This window comes from Delphinapterus leucas, chromosome 3, assembly GCF_059928025.1.
Source record: "Delphinapterus leucas isolate spDelLeu-1000000601 "Yukka" chromosome 3, BTC_Dleu_Yukka2, whole genome shotgun sequence".
Classification (NCBI taxonomy): Eukaryota; Metazoa; Chordata; class Mammalia; order Artiodactyla; family Monodontidae; genus Delphinapterus; species Delphinapterus leucas.
Genome location: NC_143131.1, coordinates 150,493,175 through 150,510,149, shown reverse-complemented (window position 1 = coordinate 150,510,149; position 16,975 = coordinate 150,493,175). Strand labels below are relative to the sequence as shown.

Sequence of the window (16,975 nt, the reverse complement as noted above, 5' to 3'; positions counted from 1 at the left end):
AACTCCTAAATAACTAAGAGAATATGCTCACAAATGGTAAGCATGTTTTGGATGTTCGATGTGTGTTTGTGGGAAAGAACAAAAAAAATACTGCCTCAATTAGGTCAAATATACAAGAGATGAATGAGATTAGAGATGGGATTGGGATTTGTGTTAGTTACTCAATAGCTAACCAATCACAGACATGAGAGTGTAGTGCAATATGCAAATATACTTTTAAACAACTTCTCTTAAGTTATCTACTGTCTGTAAAGACAATCACACTCAACTGCTCTGCACTTAAACCCCAGAGCTTCTGAGTTAGAATCTCTTAGAAATAGGTACACGTTTCATTGCTTTGGCAACATTTACATGGCTCTGCATCAGGCAATACAACTGCTAAGATCACACTCTGGGAATTCAGGAAAGGCTAGTGTCCAGTTCTGGTCGTTCTACCACCCAACTGTGATCTAGGGTAAATTCCTGATTAAAAAAAAAAAAAAGAAAGAAAAACTCTGAAGATGCTGAAACAGTATTTCCTACTTCATAGGGTCGTCATGGGGATAAAAGGTCATTAGGATAAAGTGCCTCTCACCCAGGAAACACTGATAAATGCTACTGCTGCTACCATCATCATCATCGTGACCGATCAAGAACATATGGCCACATGGAAATTCAACATTCCCTGGGCCATTCACAACTTTCCTTTAAAGGACTCATATTCTATGTGGGGTCTTAACACCTTCAAATAACAGAAAATACAAGTCTTTACACCTTTTTTTCTGTAGCTAATTTTGGCATCTTTCACCTCTGTCCACTTAAGTGTTGGTTTAGCATATTCTTGTCACACAAAGAAGCTACTTCCCAAAGAGAGGAACAATATGTCAAGTGACAAAGACACTGAGTGAAGTCTTTCACATCCTAGATTGTCCACGGTAGAGCTCAGCTGGTCTCTGGGTTGGAAGGCCTGGGTCTACTTTGCTCGTCTGTTACAGGGGAAGGGACACGGTCCTTAGCATGTGGTCTGTGAAACAGAGGCAGCTGCGGGTAGAATTATAACACAAGCAGAACTGGCTTCAATTCTTCCTTCTTAGGTCTTTTTCTTCTTGTTCAGCTGTTCAAGGAACTTGCCTGCCCTCTGTCCCCGCCAGGACGATGTTACATCTGCCTGGATAAGTAGGTCACCATTGTATATCAGGAAAGGTCTTATTTGTAATCATCAGGAACCAGATACGGCTAATTTGAGCAGAAAAGGAAACTTCTGGAAGTTTATGGTTAGGTCTCAGTAACTAGAAGCAGACTAAACAACCGAAAGCCAAGCCTATGCTATTGCAATTATAGGATCAGGCCAAAGTGATGTTATAAGTCCTAGCTGGCCTTGCTACCAAGCAGGAACAGGAAACAGGAGGTTGACCCAGCACTGCTGGCCTTGCTTCTTTACATCATTTATTTGTAATTCAAAATCCAAGAGAAGGGTGCAGTTGGCCAACCCGAGGTCGCCCGACTGTTTTCCATCTGTAAGGGAGACTGAGCATGTGAGTAAACAGTGTATCTGACATGTTCAGCTTGTATAACGAGAGGAAGGCTCTGTTTCTCACCAAGACCCACAAAGTGGAAAATTCCCCAAAGAGAAAGGAATTTCACATCAGATGCTTGGAAAGTTAAAAACAACAACAACAAACAAATGCAGATGTGGAATTAAAGACATGGAGTCATTAAGAACCTATATGTGGAGTGATTCAGACCTGAGTTCACATCTGGAGCAAGCTACTCAATCTTGCTGAGCTTCAATTTTCTTTAAAGGAAACAATGTGGAAGATGATATCCACATGTAACTTGTGGTGCACATGAAGGAGGATAGTACAGTATATGATGCCTGGCACATCCTATGCATTTTCTAAAACTACTAGTAGTACTATTATTATTGTTACTTATTATACAATTTATTGTAGAAATTAACAGGGAGAGTATTAATAAATGTTAATACAGTGCTAAGTGTCACATTTATGATCTCAACTAATTATCTGTTTATTCAACAAACATTCCACATATCAGAAAATAACCTGTGTATATATATATATATATATATTTTTTTTTTTTTTTTTTTTACAGAAGAAAAGAAACCCTGAGGCTTAGAAAGTGTAAACAATGTACCAAAAGTCACCCATTTAAGAGGTAATGGAATATTATTCAGCCTTAAAAAAATGAAGGAGATCCTTTCATTTGTGACAATATAGATGAAACAGGAGTGCATTATGCTGATGAAATAAGCCAGACAGGATAAATACGAATGATATCATTTATATATGGAATCTAAAAAGAAAAAAAGCCACACTCATAGAAACAGAGTAGAAAACTGGTTGCCAGGGGCTGGGGTGTGGGTGGGGAAAAGAGGGGAAGACTGGTAAAAGGGTACAAACTTTCAGCTGCAGTATTGTATAACTAACATTTTCGGAGAGAATAGAACTTAAGTGTTCTCACAAAAAAAAGAAAAAAAGCAAAAAGGTGTCATGAGCTGTTAGATGTATTAATTAACGTGATGGGAAGGATCCTTTTACAACGCATATGTATAGCAAATCATCATGATATACTCTTTGACTACCTTACAATTCTGTCAATTATACCTCAATAAAACAGAAAAAAAAAGAGGTAATAAATATGAGACTCCAATCCAGGATTATCCAGCTCAAAAAACTACACTCTTAACCATTACAATATAGTATCCATCCATATGTTGTAACTGTAAAATGCTTAACACAAAGGAAACGTTAAATAAATGGTATCTATTCTAACTCTAATGCTTACTAGGTATTAGTTATGTGGTATGCTTTACTTCTAACTACAAGGGTATAAGGTGCAAATTCTTGCTACAGAACATAAAAGCCCCTGTGGTACCCTGTAGGATAAACACAGTACCTGTAAATCTCTCATCTCTCAACCCAGAGTCTCCTCAAGTTGGAGGTCTTTACCCCCTTTATAATGTGGGAATAATGCCTTTCCCACATTTGCACTGGGCATGAAAATCCATACTTCCAGGTGTATACTGAACATCTGCTTAGCTCCTCGTCACCTTGGAATCACCAGACCAAAGATCATTTATTCCATTAAGATAAATGATGTAGGGATAGAAGTACAGAATATACAGAGAGTGTTGGAGGAATCCAAACAACAAGTCCTCCACTCTCAAAACAAATTTTACAGTTCCAAAAGTAAAGAGCAATGTTTGGAAATAAAACTAAAAATGAAACTAACATCTACAATTAGCCAAGTATTTATTATGGGCCAGGCTACTTACTAGGCACTTGATAAACATTACAGCTCATCTTCCTGCAGCCCTTCAAAGCATATAATATTGTTTCTATTTCATAGAGAAGAAAATTGTATCTCTAAGCAGGTTAGTGATTAGCCCAAGACCACAGGGCTAGGCTGTAAGAAAAGAAGGCCAAGTTTCAGTGGTCAAAATGGTGATGGATGTTAGAACTAGAAGATTATGGCTAATCAAATAAAAATATTCAAAACGGTCCTAATGTATTATTAGGATTTCTTTAGAATAACTTGGGTGCCTTAGTGAATACAGTAGTGGTAGGCACTACAGTCTCTTTAATTTGCTAATCATACAAATCTACTTTAATATTCTTGGTGACAAGGAGCTAACTATTGATAAGACAGCTTCTTCAGTTTTGGGGCTACTCCAGGGTGAAATGCCGAACGTCTTACTGCCTGCAACGTCACCTAGTTCTACCAGGGGGAATAAAGCAGAACAAGTAGCCACTGTTCTTGACAAATGGATACAGTTTCAGTTTTTCAAACTATGAGTGTCAGATTCATTCATTGTATCAGATAGATCTGTCAAATGGCTTTGCCCATTTACTAATGGATGGCACACTGCAGACACACGTTGGGTCAAAGGACTCAATGTCACCTCATTGATACTGTCATCAATATAATTTGTATTGGCATTTTGTCTCACCCTGACTTTAAGGACTATGTGAGGAGATCCAAGTCTCCAGACCATGGACTGATCACCTCTGCTTGACACAGTATTCTCTGCTCATTTCCAGAGGGGACCAAGGATGAGCTCTTGTACTTCTGAGTCTATTCACCCTACCTGGCAACACATACTAGCTGGGCTGATTGGATCAAGCAGGAGCCCCACAGTTTAAATTTCCAGCTGCGTTGGAGGAAACAGAGGCTATGCCCCAATCCCATAACCCCTCACTTCTTACCGCTAGCCTATCCTAGGCTGTTCTTGCTGATAGGAGTACTTCATGCTAAAAATTAATTTTGCTTACCTGATGGCAGTCACACAACCTCAAATGCCATTTTTATAAATAAGGCAACCACCAATGGAGTGTGATTTAGGGTTTTTTCTTCTGTAGACCCTGCCTACCCTATAAAATCTCCCATTACTGCATCATGGAGACTATAATCCCTTTCCGAGGGAATAGATTCTTTCCAACCATAAGATGAAATAAGAACTTACATTTCCATACTGCCCAAAAGGAAATACATTGATTACAAAATGCAGGAGAGTGACTGATTTTCCACATTTGTTGTGTTCATTAAAGGGTTTTTGAATAGACTTGACAGTATTAAAGAAGTTCAACACACACAAAATAAAAATTAATAAATGAAGAGAAAAAAATTGCATTTACAACAAACAAAATAAACACATTGATATATAAAAGGTTGTTATACATCGATGAAAAATGGATGTCATAAAGTCACAAACTAAAAAGTATTAACAGCCAATTAAGATAGGAAAATATGTTCAACCTTGCTATTATTAATCAAAGAAATACAAATAAAATAATTCAGGTGTCATATTTTACTGACTAGAATGACAAAGTTTTAAAAAACGTGATAATACTGGTATTGATATTGATAATACTGGTACTGATGAGTGTGTGTAAGAAACCACACTGGATGTTAAATTCCTGGTAGAAATAAAAAGCACGGTAACCTTTCTGGAAGACAATACGTCAGTATGTACCAGAACTGACAACCAGCCATTCAAGTTCTAGAAGTCCATTCTAAGGAAATAAACAAATGCTCAAAGACATATGAACAAGGATGCTTGTCTCATTGTTTAGCAAAGCAAAACAGGAATAATCTAAATGCTGAACAGTAGGGACTGGTTAAATAAATAATAGAATGCTGTTCAACCATTAAAAATGATGCTGCAGATTTTTATTAGGTGATGAGTAATCATACTTATATTACTAAATAAAAATGTCATAGAACTGTTTTGTAGTTGGATATAATAATTAAAGGTATTTTATACTTGCATTGTATTTATATGCACCCCGTCACAAAAAAGTTTCAAAAGATACCCTCAAAAATGTTACAGAGATGATTTATCAGAAATGGGATTTTGAGTTATTTTTCCTTTTTTCTTTAAATCCTTTCAATTTTGGAGTTTCTGCAATGAGCCTGTATTATTTTTACAATTAAAAATATTTAAATTTACAATAAAAGGATCTAAATTCCTCCAGTTTTCCATTTATTTTCCACCCTGGCTCAGGGCATTTGTGTAAAAAAAAAAAAATCAGCTTATTTTCTCTTTTGTATCAATCTAAATTTACTTTTCATAAGTTAACTATTTTAGTCTGGCAAAAGTTTCACACAGGAAAATTGTTAAGGTCTGAGTATTCTATTACCTTTAAAAGCACTGGAAACTTTGAAATTATTTCTTTCAGAATTTTCATATAATACTGAAAGGTGGGGGGGAGGTAGCAAAATGAAGGGAAATAGATAGTAGTAGTCAACTTCAATTAAGAAAAAGCAACAAGAGGCAGTTTGTACTCTTTTGATACGGCAGAAGCCCCCTGTGTCAACTCATGCTAAAAAATGTATATATACACACACGTATATATGTTTGTGTGTATTATATGTATATGTGACACACACACATAATTAATCCACAGTCTTAGGCTAATCACTCATTGTGGCAGAAACAACGAGCTGTTGACTACACTTTAATTAGCTCCTCCAGCCTGTAGAGGCATCACTAGGACCAAGATAGGAACAACATTCTCCATCTCCGCTTGCATCTGGGTATGGTTCTATCCCAAAGAATGTGACCAGAGGTGACCTGAAGAGTTTATGTCTGAAGGATAACGAGTTGATAATTGTAGCTTGCAGCTTCCTCTCTCCTTTCCTTTTTAGGACAAACGTAGAGCCACTTGATGAAGGTGGTGGGTCCCTGAATAACTGAGCAGAAAACTGACCCTCAGACCACCAAAGTCCATACTACACTCCTGAGTGAGTGAGAAATGAACTGTCCATGTGTTGCTCCACTGAGGTTTAAGGTTTATTATTTAGTGTTTAACTAACGCATTTTTTCTTTAAACCTCAGTTGCCTTCTCTGTAAAATAAAGTCTTTGAAAAGGATCCACTGTAAGTTTTTTCCATTGCTTATGTTTTTATCTTAGTTTTTAATTCTCAGAAACACTGCGCACATTTTACCTTTTAAGTTAGTAAGTCTACTTTTTTTCCCACAAAGACAGGTTCTTCAAGTTATGGAGAAGTCATAGCAGACTGTTGCTTCAGTTTAAGATACGCATTCACATATGAGATGAGAAGGGTGAGGACCCAGAGAAACGCCTTTGACAGAGGGGAGTGAGAGCATACTGAAGAACGTTTAGTAATAAAGAATTCAGATGGGAGAAACGGATGGGTTACATCTAACAGATTTGCTCAAAGGAATTCTGGAAAGGCAAATATGTGAAAATGTATAGCAAAGACGTGAAATGCCTTTTGGTCCCTAAATGGATTTCATTTCAAAGACGTGCATATTGCAAATACATGTACCATAACACTTCTCTGTCCACTTCTAGAATTTTCTAAAGCCTGACAGAACATCTGCAGAGAGAGGATGTCATTCCAAGATAATCGACAGCAAGTTACTAAATTAAGATAAAAATGTCCTTAACCTTGAACAGTTTTTAAAGAGATTTTAGAAGAAAGGAGCCCTCCAGGGGGTTGTATAACTATATAATTGTACCCTTTCTAAAAGGCTATTTACAGATACATAATGTTTCCCCTCCATTCTTTAAAGTAAAATATAGGATAAAAAAAAATAGTTTGGGGATAATATTTGTTTGGGACAGCAGGCACTGCTAATCAGTACCACTCTCTCCTTATTCCTTACTATCAGAGCCCTGGTTTAGGAGACCCCATTATCCTTAAGGCTAAGGTGGCCAGTTTAGAATCCGAGCTGATGAGATCTAAGTGCAAGTCTGCTGACCATCTGTGGTAAAAAATTTGCTCTCTGAGTTAGACACTGCCTTTTTTTTCTTACTTAATTTCTTTTTTTTTTCCTTTTCTTTCTTCCTGCCCAAACTGTTGGAACACTATTGGAGATTCTGGGGTCACTTTGAAGCTATGTGGACGTGCTAGAGATGTGGAAGCTGGAAGAGCGAAGCAACCCAGTCCCCTGGTGATGCCCTTCAGCAGCTGGACTAACGCTAGAGGGACTATCTCCAAACTTCCTGCTACCCGTGGAAAGTAAGGTAAATCACTCATTCACTTTCTGTTACCTACTAACTGATCCAGAACTCTAACCTCAGGGTTCTAGAACCCTTCTCAGTATCCCATAGTCATACTCATGTTCCGGACTCCTGATCATCAGACTTGCTTATAGCAGATGTATGGGGAGGGCGGGCTCTTCTGGAAGCCCTCATACTTCCTCCCCGACCCCCACCACACACAAATAATGATCTTTATGTCCACTCATCCTTCTATCTACACTCAGAGGCCAGGGCCCCCAGGAAGGCTTCACTGACAACCCTTTACTCCTCTCTACATGCAGAAAGGGTAGAGGTGTGGGCTCTGGAATCACACTTCCTAGACTTGAATTCTTAATCTGTTACTTACCAGTTTAGGACGTGGGCAAAGTAGTTACCTTCTCTGGACACCCCTGTAAAAGAGGAACACTAAGTAGCACCTATGTACCTTACTGAAAGGATTAAATGAGCAAATGCAGGTAAAGTTCTTATAATTTTTTCTTGGGTCAATCAATTCTAGCTGCTATTGCTACCTTTGACTAATTTAGGGCAGTCCCTTTGCCCTCCTTTGGTTCTCTGGGCCCGTCTCATTCACAACACACACAACCGCATACTGCATTCACAACACACACAACTGCATACTGCAGAGTTTTGAAAGGTGGTTCTCAAAATGTGGTCCCTGGGCCAGCAATATCAGCCACACCTGGGAACTGGTTAGAACTCTGGCACTGGAGCCCTGCAATCTGTGTTTTAACAATATTCTCAGGCAAATCTGATGCACACTAAAGGTTGACGACAACTGAGAACATCTGTCTCAGACTCTCCTGGAGGCATTCACCAAAAATACAGATACAGGACTTACACCTGACCAGCTGGAGAAGGGGTCTAGTAATTGCTCTGGTTATCATGCTTGTCATGATTTTTCAGCACATAAATGTTTGAGAATCACTGCCATTTTGAATGTGTGTTTCACTTGTCTGTTTTTCCAGTGGACTTTACTTCCTTGCAAGGAAGGTTTGTGAAGATCTGTTGTTGTTGTTTGCATTATTAGTTTTAGTATGCTAATTCTAGAATCTCTGGCGCATAGTGCAATCTCAGGCAGGAAGTAGTGGCTCATTAAAACAGGTATCCCAAAAGTCTTAGTAGAACTTCAAGATTAATTCCTTCGGGAAGAGGTAAAATTGTCATTAGATGCAGATGATATGATACTATATATAGAAAACCCTAAAGACTCTACATGAAAACTACTACAACTGATAAACGAATTCAGCAAGGTAGCAGAATACAAGATTAACATACAGAAATTGGTTGCATTTCTTTATACCAACAATGAAATATCGGAAAGGGAATGTAAAAAAACAATGCCTTTTAAAATCACAACCCCAAAAATAAAATACTTAGGAATAAACCTCACCAAGAAGGCAAAAGACTTATACGCTGAGAACTGTAAGACATTAATAAAGGAAAGTGAAGATGATTCAAACAAATGGAAAGACATCTCATGTTCTTGGGTTGGAGGAATTAATATTGTTAAAATGCTCATACTACCCAAAGCAACCTACAGATTTAATGCGATCCCTATCAAATTACCCATGACATTTTTCACACAATTACAACAAATAATCCTAAAATTCATACAGAACCATAAAAGACCCAGAATTGCCAAAGCAATCCTGAAGAAAAAGAACAAGGTTGGAGGCATAGCCACCCCAGACTCAGACAGTACTCCAAAGTCACAGTAATCAAAACAGCGTGGTATTGGCACAAAAACAGACATATGGATCAATGGAACAGAATACAGAGCCCAGAAATAAACCCACACACCTCAGTTAATCTTTGACAATTAATCTTTGACAAAGGAGGCAAGAATATATAATGGGAAAGAGACAGTCTCTTCCGCAAGTGGTGTTGGTAAAGTTGGACAGCCTTATATAAACCAGTGAAGTTAGAACACATCCTTTCACCATACACGAAAATAAACTCAAAATGTCTTAAAGACTTAAACATAAGACATGACACCATAAAACTTCTAGAAGAGAACACAGGCAAAATATTCTCTGACATAAATCATACCAATGTTTTCTTAGGTCAGTCTCCCAAGACAATAGAAATCAAAATGAAAATAAACAAAGGGGACTGAATCAAACTTACAAGCTTTTGCACAGCAAAGGAAACCATAAACAAAATGAAAAGACAACCTACAGAATGGGAGAAAATATTTGCAAATGATTGCGACCAGCAAGGGCTTAATTTCCAAAATATACAAACAGCTCATACAACTTGATGACAATAAAAGCAACAACCCAATCAAAAAAATAGGCAGAAGACTTAAAGAGACATTTCTCCAAAGAAGAAATACAGATGGCCAATAGGCACATGAAAAGATGCTCAACACTGCCAATTATTAAAGAAATGCAAATCAAAACTACCATGAGGTACCACCTCACACCAGTCAGAATGGCCATCATTAAAAAGTCTACAAATAACATATGCTGGAGAGGGTGTGGAGAAAAGGGAACCCTCCTACAACACTGTTGGTGGGAATGTAAGTTGGTGCAGCCACTGTGGAAAACAGTATGGAGGTTCCTCAGAAAACTAAAAATAGACCCACCATATGATCCAGCAATCCCACTCCTGGGCATATATCCAGACCAAACTATAATTCAAAAAGACACATTCACCCTGATCTTCACAGCAGCAATATTCACAATAGCCAAGACATGGAAACAACCTAAATGTCCATCAACATATGAATGGATAAAGACGATGTGGTACATATATACAATGAAATACTACTCAGCCATAAAAAAAAGAATGAAATAATGCCATTTGCAGCAGCAACATGGATGCAACTAGAGATTATCATACTAAGCAAAGTAAGTCAGAAAGAGAAAGACAAATACCATGATACCACTTATATGTGGAATCTAAAATATGACACAAATGAACCTATCTATGAAACAGGAACAGAATCAGAGACATAGAGAATAGACTGGTGGCTGTCAAGGGGGAAGCAGGTGGGAGAGGGATGAACTGGGAGTTTGGGATTAGCAGATGCAAACTGGTATATATAGATTGGCTAAACAACAAGGTCCTACTATATAGCACAGGGAACTATATTCAATATCCTGTGATAAACCATAATGGAAAAGAATATGAAAAAGAATGTATATACATATGTATAACAGAGTCACTTTGCTGTACAGCAGTAATTAACACAATGCTGTAAACCAAGTATACTTCAATAAAAAATAAGTTAATTAAATTTTTAAAAAGATTAATTCCTTCAGAAGAACAAGTACTACACATTCACAAAAAAAGCACCCTTTGAAAGTTTAAATTTTTGAATTTCTTTGCCACTTCCTTAGTTTTGATCATCTTGGACAATATATTTTTAATACTGACTTTTAAAAAGAATTGTGTTTCAGTGTTTGCTATCCTTAGAGAGACAGAAACAGATAAGTACAACTAAATACTTATTTTTCAAAAGTCTCAAAAGTATAAGGGAAATGAAAGTAATTTATCTTCAAATGATTTTGGGGTACGTTTCTAATTTCATACTTCTGATGGGATTCAAGATTAAAACTGTATTAAGACATTTGAGACATGCCGCATTGGTATTAAATGAATGTAATTTTGTGTAAAGTGGTAGAAATATTTTCTTCAGCAAACATACCTGCAGATATAAAATCACAACCATAAATCTACAAAAAAGCAAGCTACTGAATGAAATCTGATTGGTTATTTCCCTGCAGTATGGATCTGCTAATAATTTAATTTACTACTTGCTAACACAAGCCAAAATTTAAATATACATATATATATGTGTGTGTGTGTATATATATATCTCTTCAATTTTAAATCATTCATATATATGAACAAGTATACATACACATATATAACAATTGTTCATATATATATATATATATATATATATATAAACAATTTAAATTAAAGAAAGTACATCTGGTGGCCTATTTTTTCCCCCCCGATTTCTAAAGAACACCATATTCTATTCTAGGCAGTGGAATGTCAATCCACCTTAAGGGTTGTTCAATGAGCATATCTGAGAAACCACTGGTTTAGCCAATGATGTACTTATTCAGGGAGGTCCTAGTGCCACTGTCAAGAGCTTATCCACAGGACAGATAAGAAGGTACTTGTTTGGTTTGTGAAAAGAAGGAGTAGTGAGGAATGGCAGGTAGCTGCAGGCTGATGACACGTGATGTCCATATATATGTAGAACCAACACGCCCATAATTGCACCCATTTTCCATACCCAAATCCAAAGCCTTTATATCATTAATCCCAGGCAAAAATGGTAAGATTCATGTGTGTTACTATCCCACGGCTTCAAGATGCCTATAAACTCATATGAGTATGTCTTAGTTTTATCAGTGGAGGACAAACCAGGCTTCTATCACCAAGCCCCATTCCATAACAGGCAAACCAGTCCAACACTTCTCTGAGTGCTGCAGGAGAGTCTATGGAAGGGGCGCTCACTCCACTGTGATGCCTAAAATGCCTTTGCTCAGAGCAAACATTCAAACCATGCTGAGTGAATGAATGAGTGAACTGGTGTCATAAAACAGGCTTATTTCAGGGAAATTCCATTCAACAGGCTGGCATTCCTTCCTACCCATCTTAACTGTTAAGCTTGCCATCAGACAAAAAATTAATTATAAAACGTTAGAGCTGAGGAAATTTTAGAAACTATCTACTCTCCAGAGGTATACAACTTTAATTTAGTGGTAAAAATCACTAGGAGTGATTTAGGAGTCTATCAGACCTGAGTCCAAATTCCACATCTACCATATTTTTGTGAGCAAATAACCACTTCTGAGGCTCTGTTCCATGTATGCATTATGGGATATCATAATAATACATACATTAATTGTATGACTATCAGGGGATGAAATGACACAATCCATTTGCCATGGTCGGCTAAGTAATTGGCACCAAGTAAGCACTCAAGACATTAGCCAATATTAATAGCGGAGAGATGATAACAAAACTCTGGGACTGATGCCCACCCTAGTGGCCCCAGTGGTCATAATGACTTTCTTCCATTCAGCCTGCTCTCTTCTCACTAAGACTAAGGAAGAGAAGATGAACAAATTAGGAATAACAATTTGAAAATGGTTTTATACTCCCTGAATGAATGGAATTATAATAAAATGATTCATGAGTTCTGCAGAAATATGATGAGACTTTAGATCTTTATGTTAGTTCTCTGCAAAACCAATTTATGGCCCTAAGATGTACCTTCCCACCCAGCCCCATCCTTACCAGGATCAAATATCATTGTAAATGGAAAAGTCAACAACACATAATCAACAAGCTAAGTTACAAGCCAGTGAAGTCTCGGAGCTTTGATAGAGAAAATTCAGATTTATCATTATATGTAAAAATAAGATGATATGAAGAACTCAATCTAAAAAATATTACCTGGAGATCTATAATTCTACAATAGTGCTATAAAAAGTAAAGAGCTAGAAATCTATTTAGATGGTTTTCCTTATAAGAAAGCACTTTCTGTATAACTTTTAATGTACTATTGATGAGAACAATTCAACAAAATTCAAATAAATACCTGCAGATGTCCTACAAGAAGAAAAGAACAGAGTTAGATGTGACGGGATAACTGGACTTCAGGATGAGTAAGACCCTATACTTGACCTCAATAAATTACCATGAAATACAGTGGATGAGTCATGTACAGAATGTCAGAATTCCAAAAGGCCAAGCTGAGTACCAAAAGGAACATGTGGGGACTCTTAAGAAGGAAATAAAATATTGGTTAGTTGATTACGAAAAGGCAGAAGGGAGTAGGTTCCCTTTGGCTGCTCTTTGAAGAGATCACTTCCTTTCCCCTCTAGTCCTGAGGCTAGGGTGGCATGGGCAATAGAGGAATGTGGGGACTGAGAATCATTTCTACTCTCACCAGAGTGGCTGGAAGCAGATTTTCTTACCAGGATGTAGTAGTATGCTAATATTTAAGGGTTCTTGAGGTCAGAGAGAAGGGTTTGAACACTCCGGCTCCATCTCTTGCTGTGGGTCAACTTTCTTACCTTTCCAACACCTCAGCGTCTTTATCTGAAAATTGGGGATGATGATAATGTCTCCCACCTGAGTGTGAGAACTACATGATATAGTGCATACGCAGGGCTAAATTTGGTGCCTGGCAAACAGAAAGTGCTCAGTACGGCAGGCGAGTGTAGTGACAATAAAGGCAAAGATGACGGGGGTAGTGCCGGTGTTGCTTCTGCCCCCAGAACAGGCTCTGACTGGGAGAGAGTTAAAGCACCTTTGGGTTCATGGGGGTTTATATATAAGCAACGGTTGATCAATGGGAGCTGGTTGTCCAAATGATTATGTGCAATCTAAGAAAAAAATGGGCCTCGGATCTGCTCAGCTACTTAATATTAGCAGCGGTAGTAGTCAAAGAAGCTAAATTTTATTACGTGTTTATATGCCAAACAACGTGCTGAACGTTTTAAAAGGATTTACTCACTTATTACAAGGAGGCTATACGCTAGGTCCTGATAATGTTATTCGTCTCTTTCAGATGTTGACTGAGCCTCAGACGGGTTACAAAAGCACCCAAGATCCCGTTGTCAGTACATGACGGAAATGAGTTCAAATCCAGCCTGTCTGACTTGTTCTTAATCACTAAGGTATGAAATTAAGCATGTTGCCCTTTGCCTGATTCTCCTTCTGAGGCCTGAATATTTCACTTAGCTCTCTGTGTGCAGAAGAGAGAAAATTCTCTCTCCTTCACCCAACTTGGCATCAATATCCAGCTCCCCTTCTCAAAATGGGTTGCTTCAACGAGCAGCAATGAATGCCGGGTCGTGGACCAGTCACCTTGATGACTAAGAGTCAGACACTAGGGAAAGAAAATGCTCTGTGACAAACCTACCCCTGTACAGAAACAAGACAGAAATGGGGGGACAGGGCAGAAGATAATGGAATAAGGCATAGGAAAAATAGCACCTGGCATCGTGATAGTAATAATAATAATAGTAGTAGTAGTGGTAATAGTAATAATAATAGACTTTACTATGCTCTAGGCATTGTATTAAGTGCTTGGTGTAAGTGACTTCATTTTAACATTGAAAACAAGTCTATGAGGATGAAATATTATTAACATCATTTTATAGGCAGGAGTATTGAGGTTCAGGTAATCAGGTAAATTGCCCAAGCTCATATGGTTAGCAAGTGGAAAGCAGAGATTTGAACCAGCACCTACACTCCTAACCATTATGCTATAACCATTATGCTGAAGACATAAGAATTCCAATGGTCTTTCCCCATAACCCACTCCTGCACTCCAGACCTCAACAGTCCAAGATCAAGAGAGAGCAAGCTTGGAGTTGCCACTCTTCAGTGAGTGTCAATCATTTCAAAACACTGTGTTTGCTAACATGATGTAGTTCCTGTGATAATCTTCTCAACCAGGTATCAAGAAACAGGAAGCAAAGATTCAAGTAACAGTATGCTCGTACTTACGAGGAAGGTGGGACAGCATAGTTGACACTGGGCTTAACTGTTCTGGAAAACGTGGTCCCAGTAGGCATACACGCTGGTACATTTTCCCCACCTACCAAATACAAAAGAAGTATTTCATTTCCATGTTGCTCTTCCAAGTTCCACCTCATTCGTGCCTGTCATTCATCCTCTGGCCTCTTCCTGTCTCCATTTCTGTACAGAAAGGTGCTGAGTCTCTGCTCTCGGATACGAAAGGGTGTGTTAAGGAGAGGGAGCCATGGTACCTCAGTCTTTTGTTTTTCTTCTTAATTCTATTATGCCAACTCCACTGAACTTAATTAGAGTGAATACAGAATTACACAATTACCCTCTGTTCTATTCTTCGGATGTTATATTTTGATAAAATTTACGACATGCTGCTCTCCCCTTGAACACCAGATGAACACTAGAAATGGATGTGTGTTGACATAAAATCTGTTATAATTACAACTAAAGTATAGCTTACATAATGATAGTGTTAACATAAAATTATAGATGTGTAGAGACAACGTGGTCATGCATTTTTTAGTATAAGTACATGCTTAGACCAATATCTGTTAGCGGAATGAAGATGGAAGAGAATTTTGGTTAAGCCACAAAGGCTGTTTAAGGACTTGCAGATAGCTAAGGGGAACTCAAAGACCAGTAAGATAGTACTTCCCCTGCCATGTTTTCAATTGCAAAGTGAAGGGAAGATGTGAAAGTAAGTACCCCTATGGAAATGACAAGACAAGTACCTTTTTTTCCTTGAATACCGGGGTAAATGCTTAAATTCTAATGTATATCAGTGATGCAAATTTTCAACTGAGTTTGATAAATCATAAAATAATAATTATACATATATGTATATAAAACTGCATGGAACTAGACAGTTCAGAATTACTTCTAATTAAAGAGGTACCCTATGACAACTAACTTAAACCTTACAAAATATGGTTCCAAGTACCCTATCAGAGTGAAAAGTAGGAGACTGAAAGGTTTATTGTAAATGTTTGTAGTCATGGTGTCTTACCTAAAACTACTCTGTCACAAATACTATTAAAATAATTGTGACATTTTATTCACTTTTACTGCAAACAACAAAACAAACTATAGGTATTTTTTCATTTCAGGTAATTATTTTAGCTAACAGTTACTAAATGTTTTGAGAAAGCAGAGTGCTAACTGCATGACTTCATTTTATCTTTAAAATAGCGCTTCCATGTCATTATTCTTAATATCTCCATTGTATTAAAGTGTATCTCTAGTTCAGACCTTTCTTCAGAACTGCAGACTTGTGTGTCCAACTGTGTACTCAGCATCTCTGCTTGGACGTCACGAAAACATCTCAAATCTTACACCTCCAAAACTGGTCTTTAATCCACCAAACACGCTCTACCCCAAACTTTTTCCATCTTAGGTGACAGTAACCACACCTTTCCAGTTCCCCAGGCCCTAAATCTCGAATTCACCCTTGACCCCCTCTTCCTTTCCATTCTTGCATTCAATCTACCACAAAGTGCTGTCACAACCTTCCCAATGTGCCACTTCTGAGAACTACCAGCCGCTAGCAGCCTGGTGCAGGCCACCAACATAGACCTCGAGGATCCTGTCGTCGCCTCCCGAGATTCTCCCTGACTCCACTCTCTCCCCACATCCTCAAGACCACAGATAGAGTTATGCTTTTCAAACAAGAGACAGTTCATGCCACACCTCGGCTAAAATCCTGCCCCTGGCTGCCTACATTTAGAGTAAAAGACACAATGCATGTGATGGCCTCCCAGGACTTACCCAATCCATCCCATCACATATCCGACCTCCAGCCCTCCTGCTGTCTCTTCCTCCCCACTGACTAAGTCAGCCAGGGTGGCCTCCTTGATATTCCTCCAAGCTGCCCGGCATATTTCTGCCTTAGAGTTTTGGGACTGGTTATTCTTGCTCCCAGGGAGTGGTCTCCCCATCATACATTCTGACAACGC

General features: G+C 38.1%; 1 protein-coding gene across 9 annotated transcripts in view; it reads right to left on the bottom strand.

The window, feature by feature from the left end:
- Positions 1-16,975, bottom strand: part of LOC149749737 (UDP-N-acetylglucosamine--peptide N-acetylglucosaminyltransferase 110 kDa subunit-like) — a 78,086-nt gene that overhangs the window by 47,060 nt on the left and 14,051 nt on the right. For 7 of the 9 annotated variants that reach the window (XM_089908499.1, XM_089908498.1, XM_089908497.1 and 4 more), the window contains exon 3: positions 15,000-15,214. In XM_089908499.1, the coding sequence (XP_089764625.1) occupies positions 15,000-15,148 (149 nt within the window). In that variant the 5' untranslated portion in view covers positions 15,149-15,214. Of the gene's footprint in view, positions 1-7,857; positions 7,901-14,999; positions 15,215-16,975 lie in introns of all 9 variants that reach the window. The other 2 variants (XR_016392479.1, XM_089908500.1) reach the window with 2 other exon arrangements.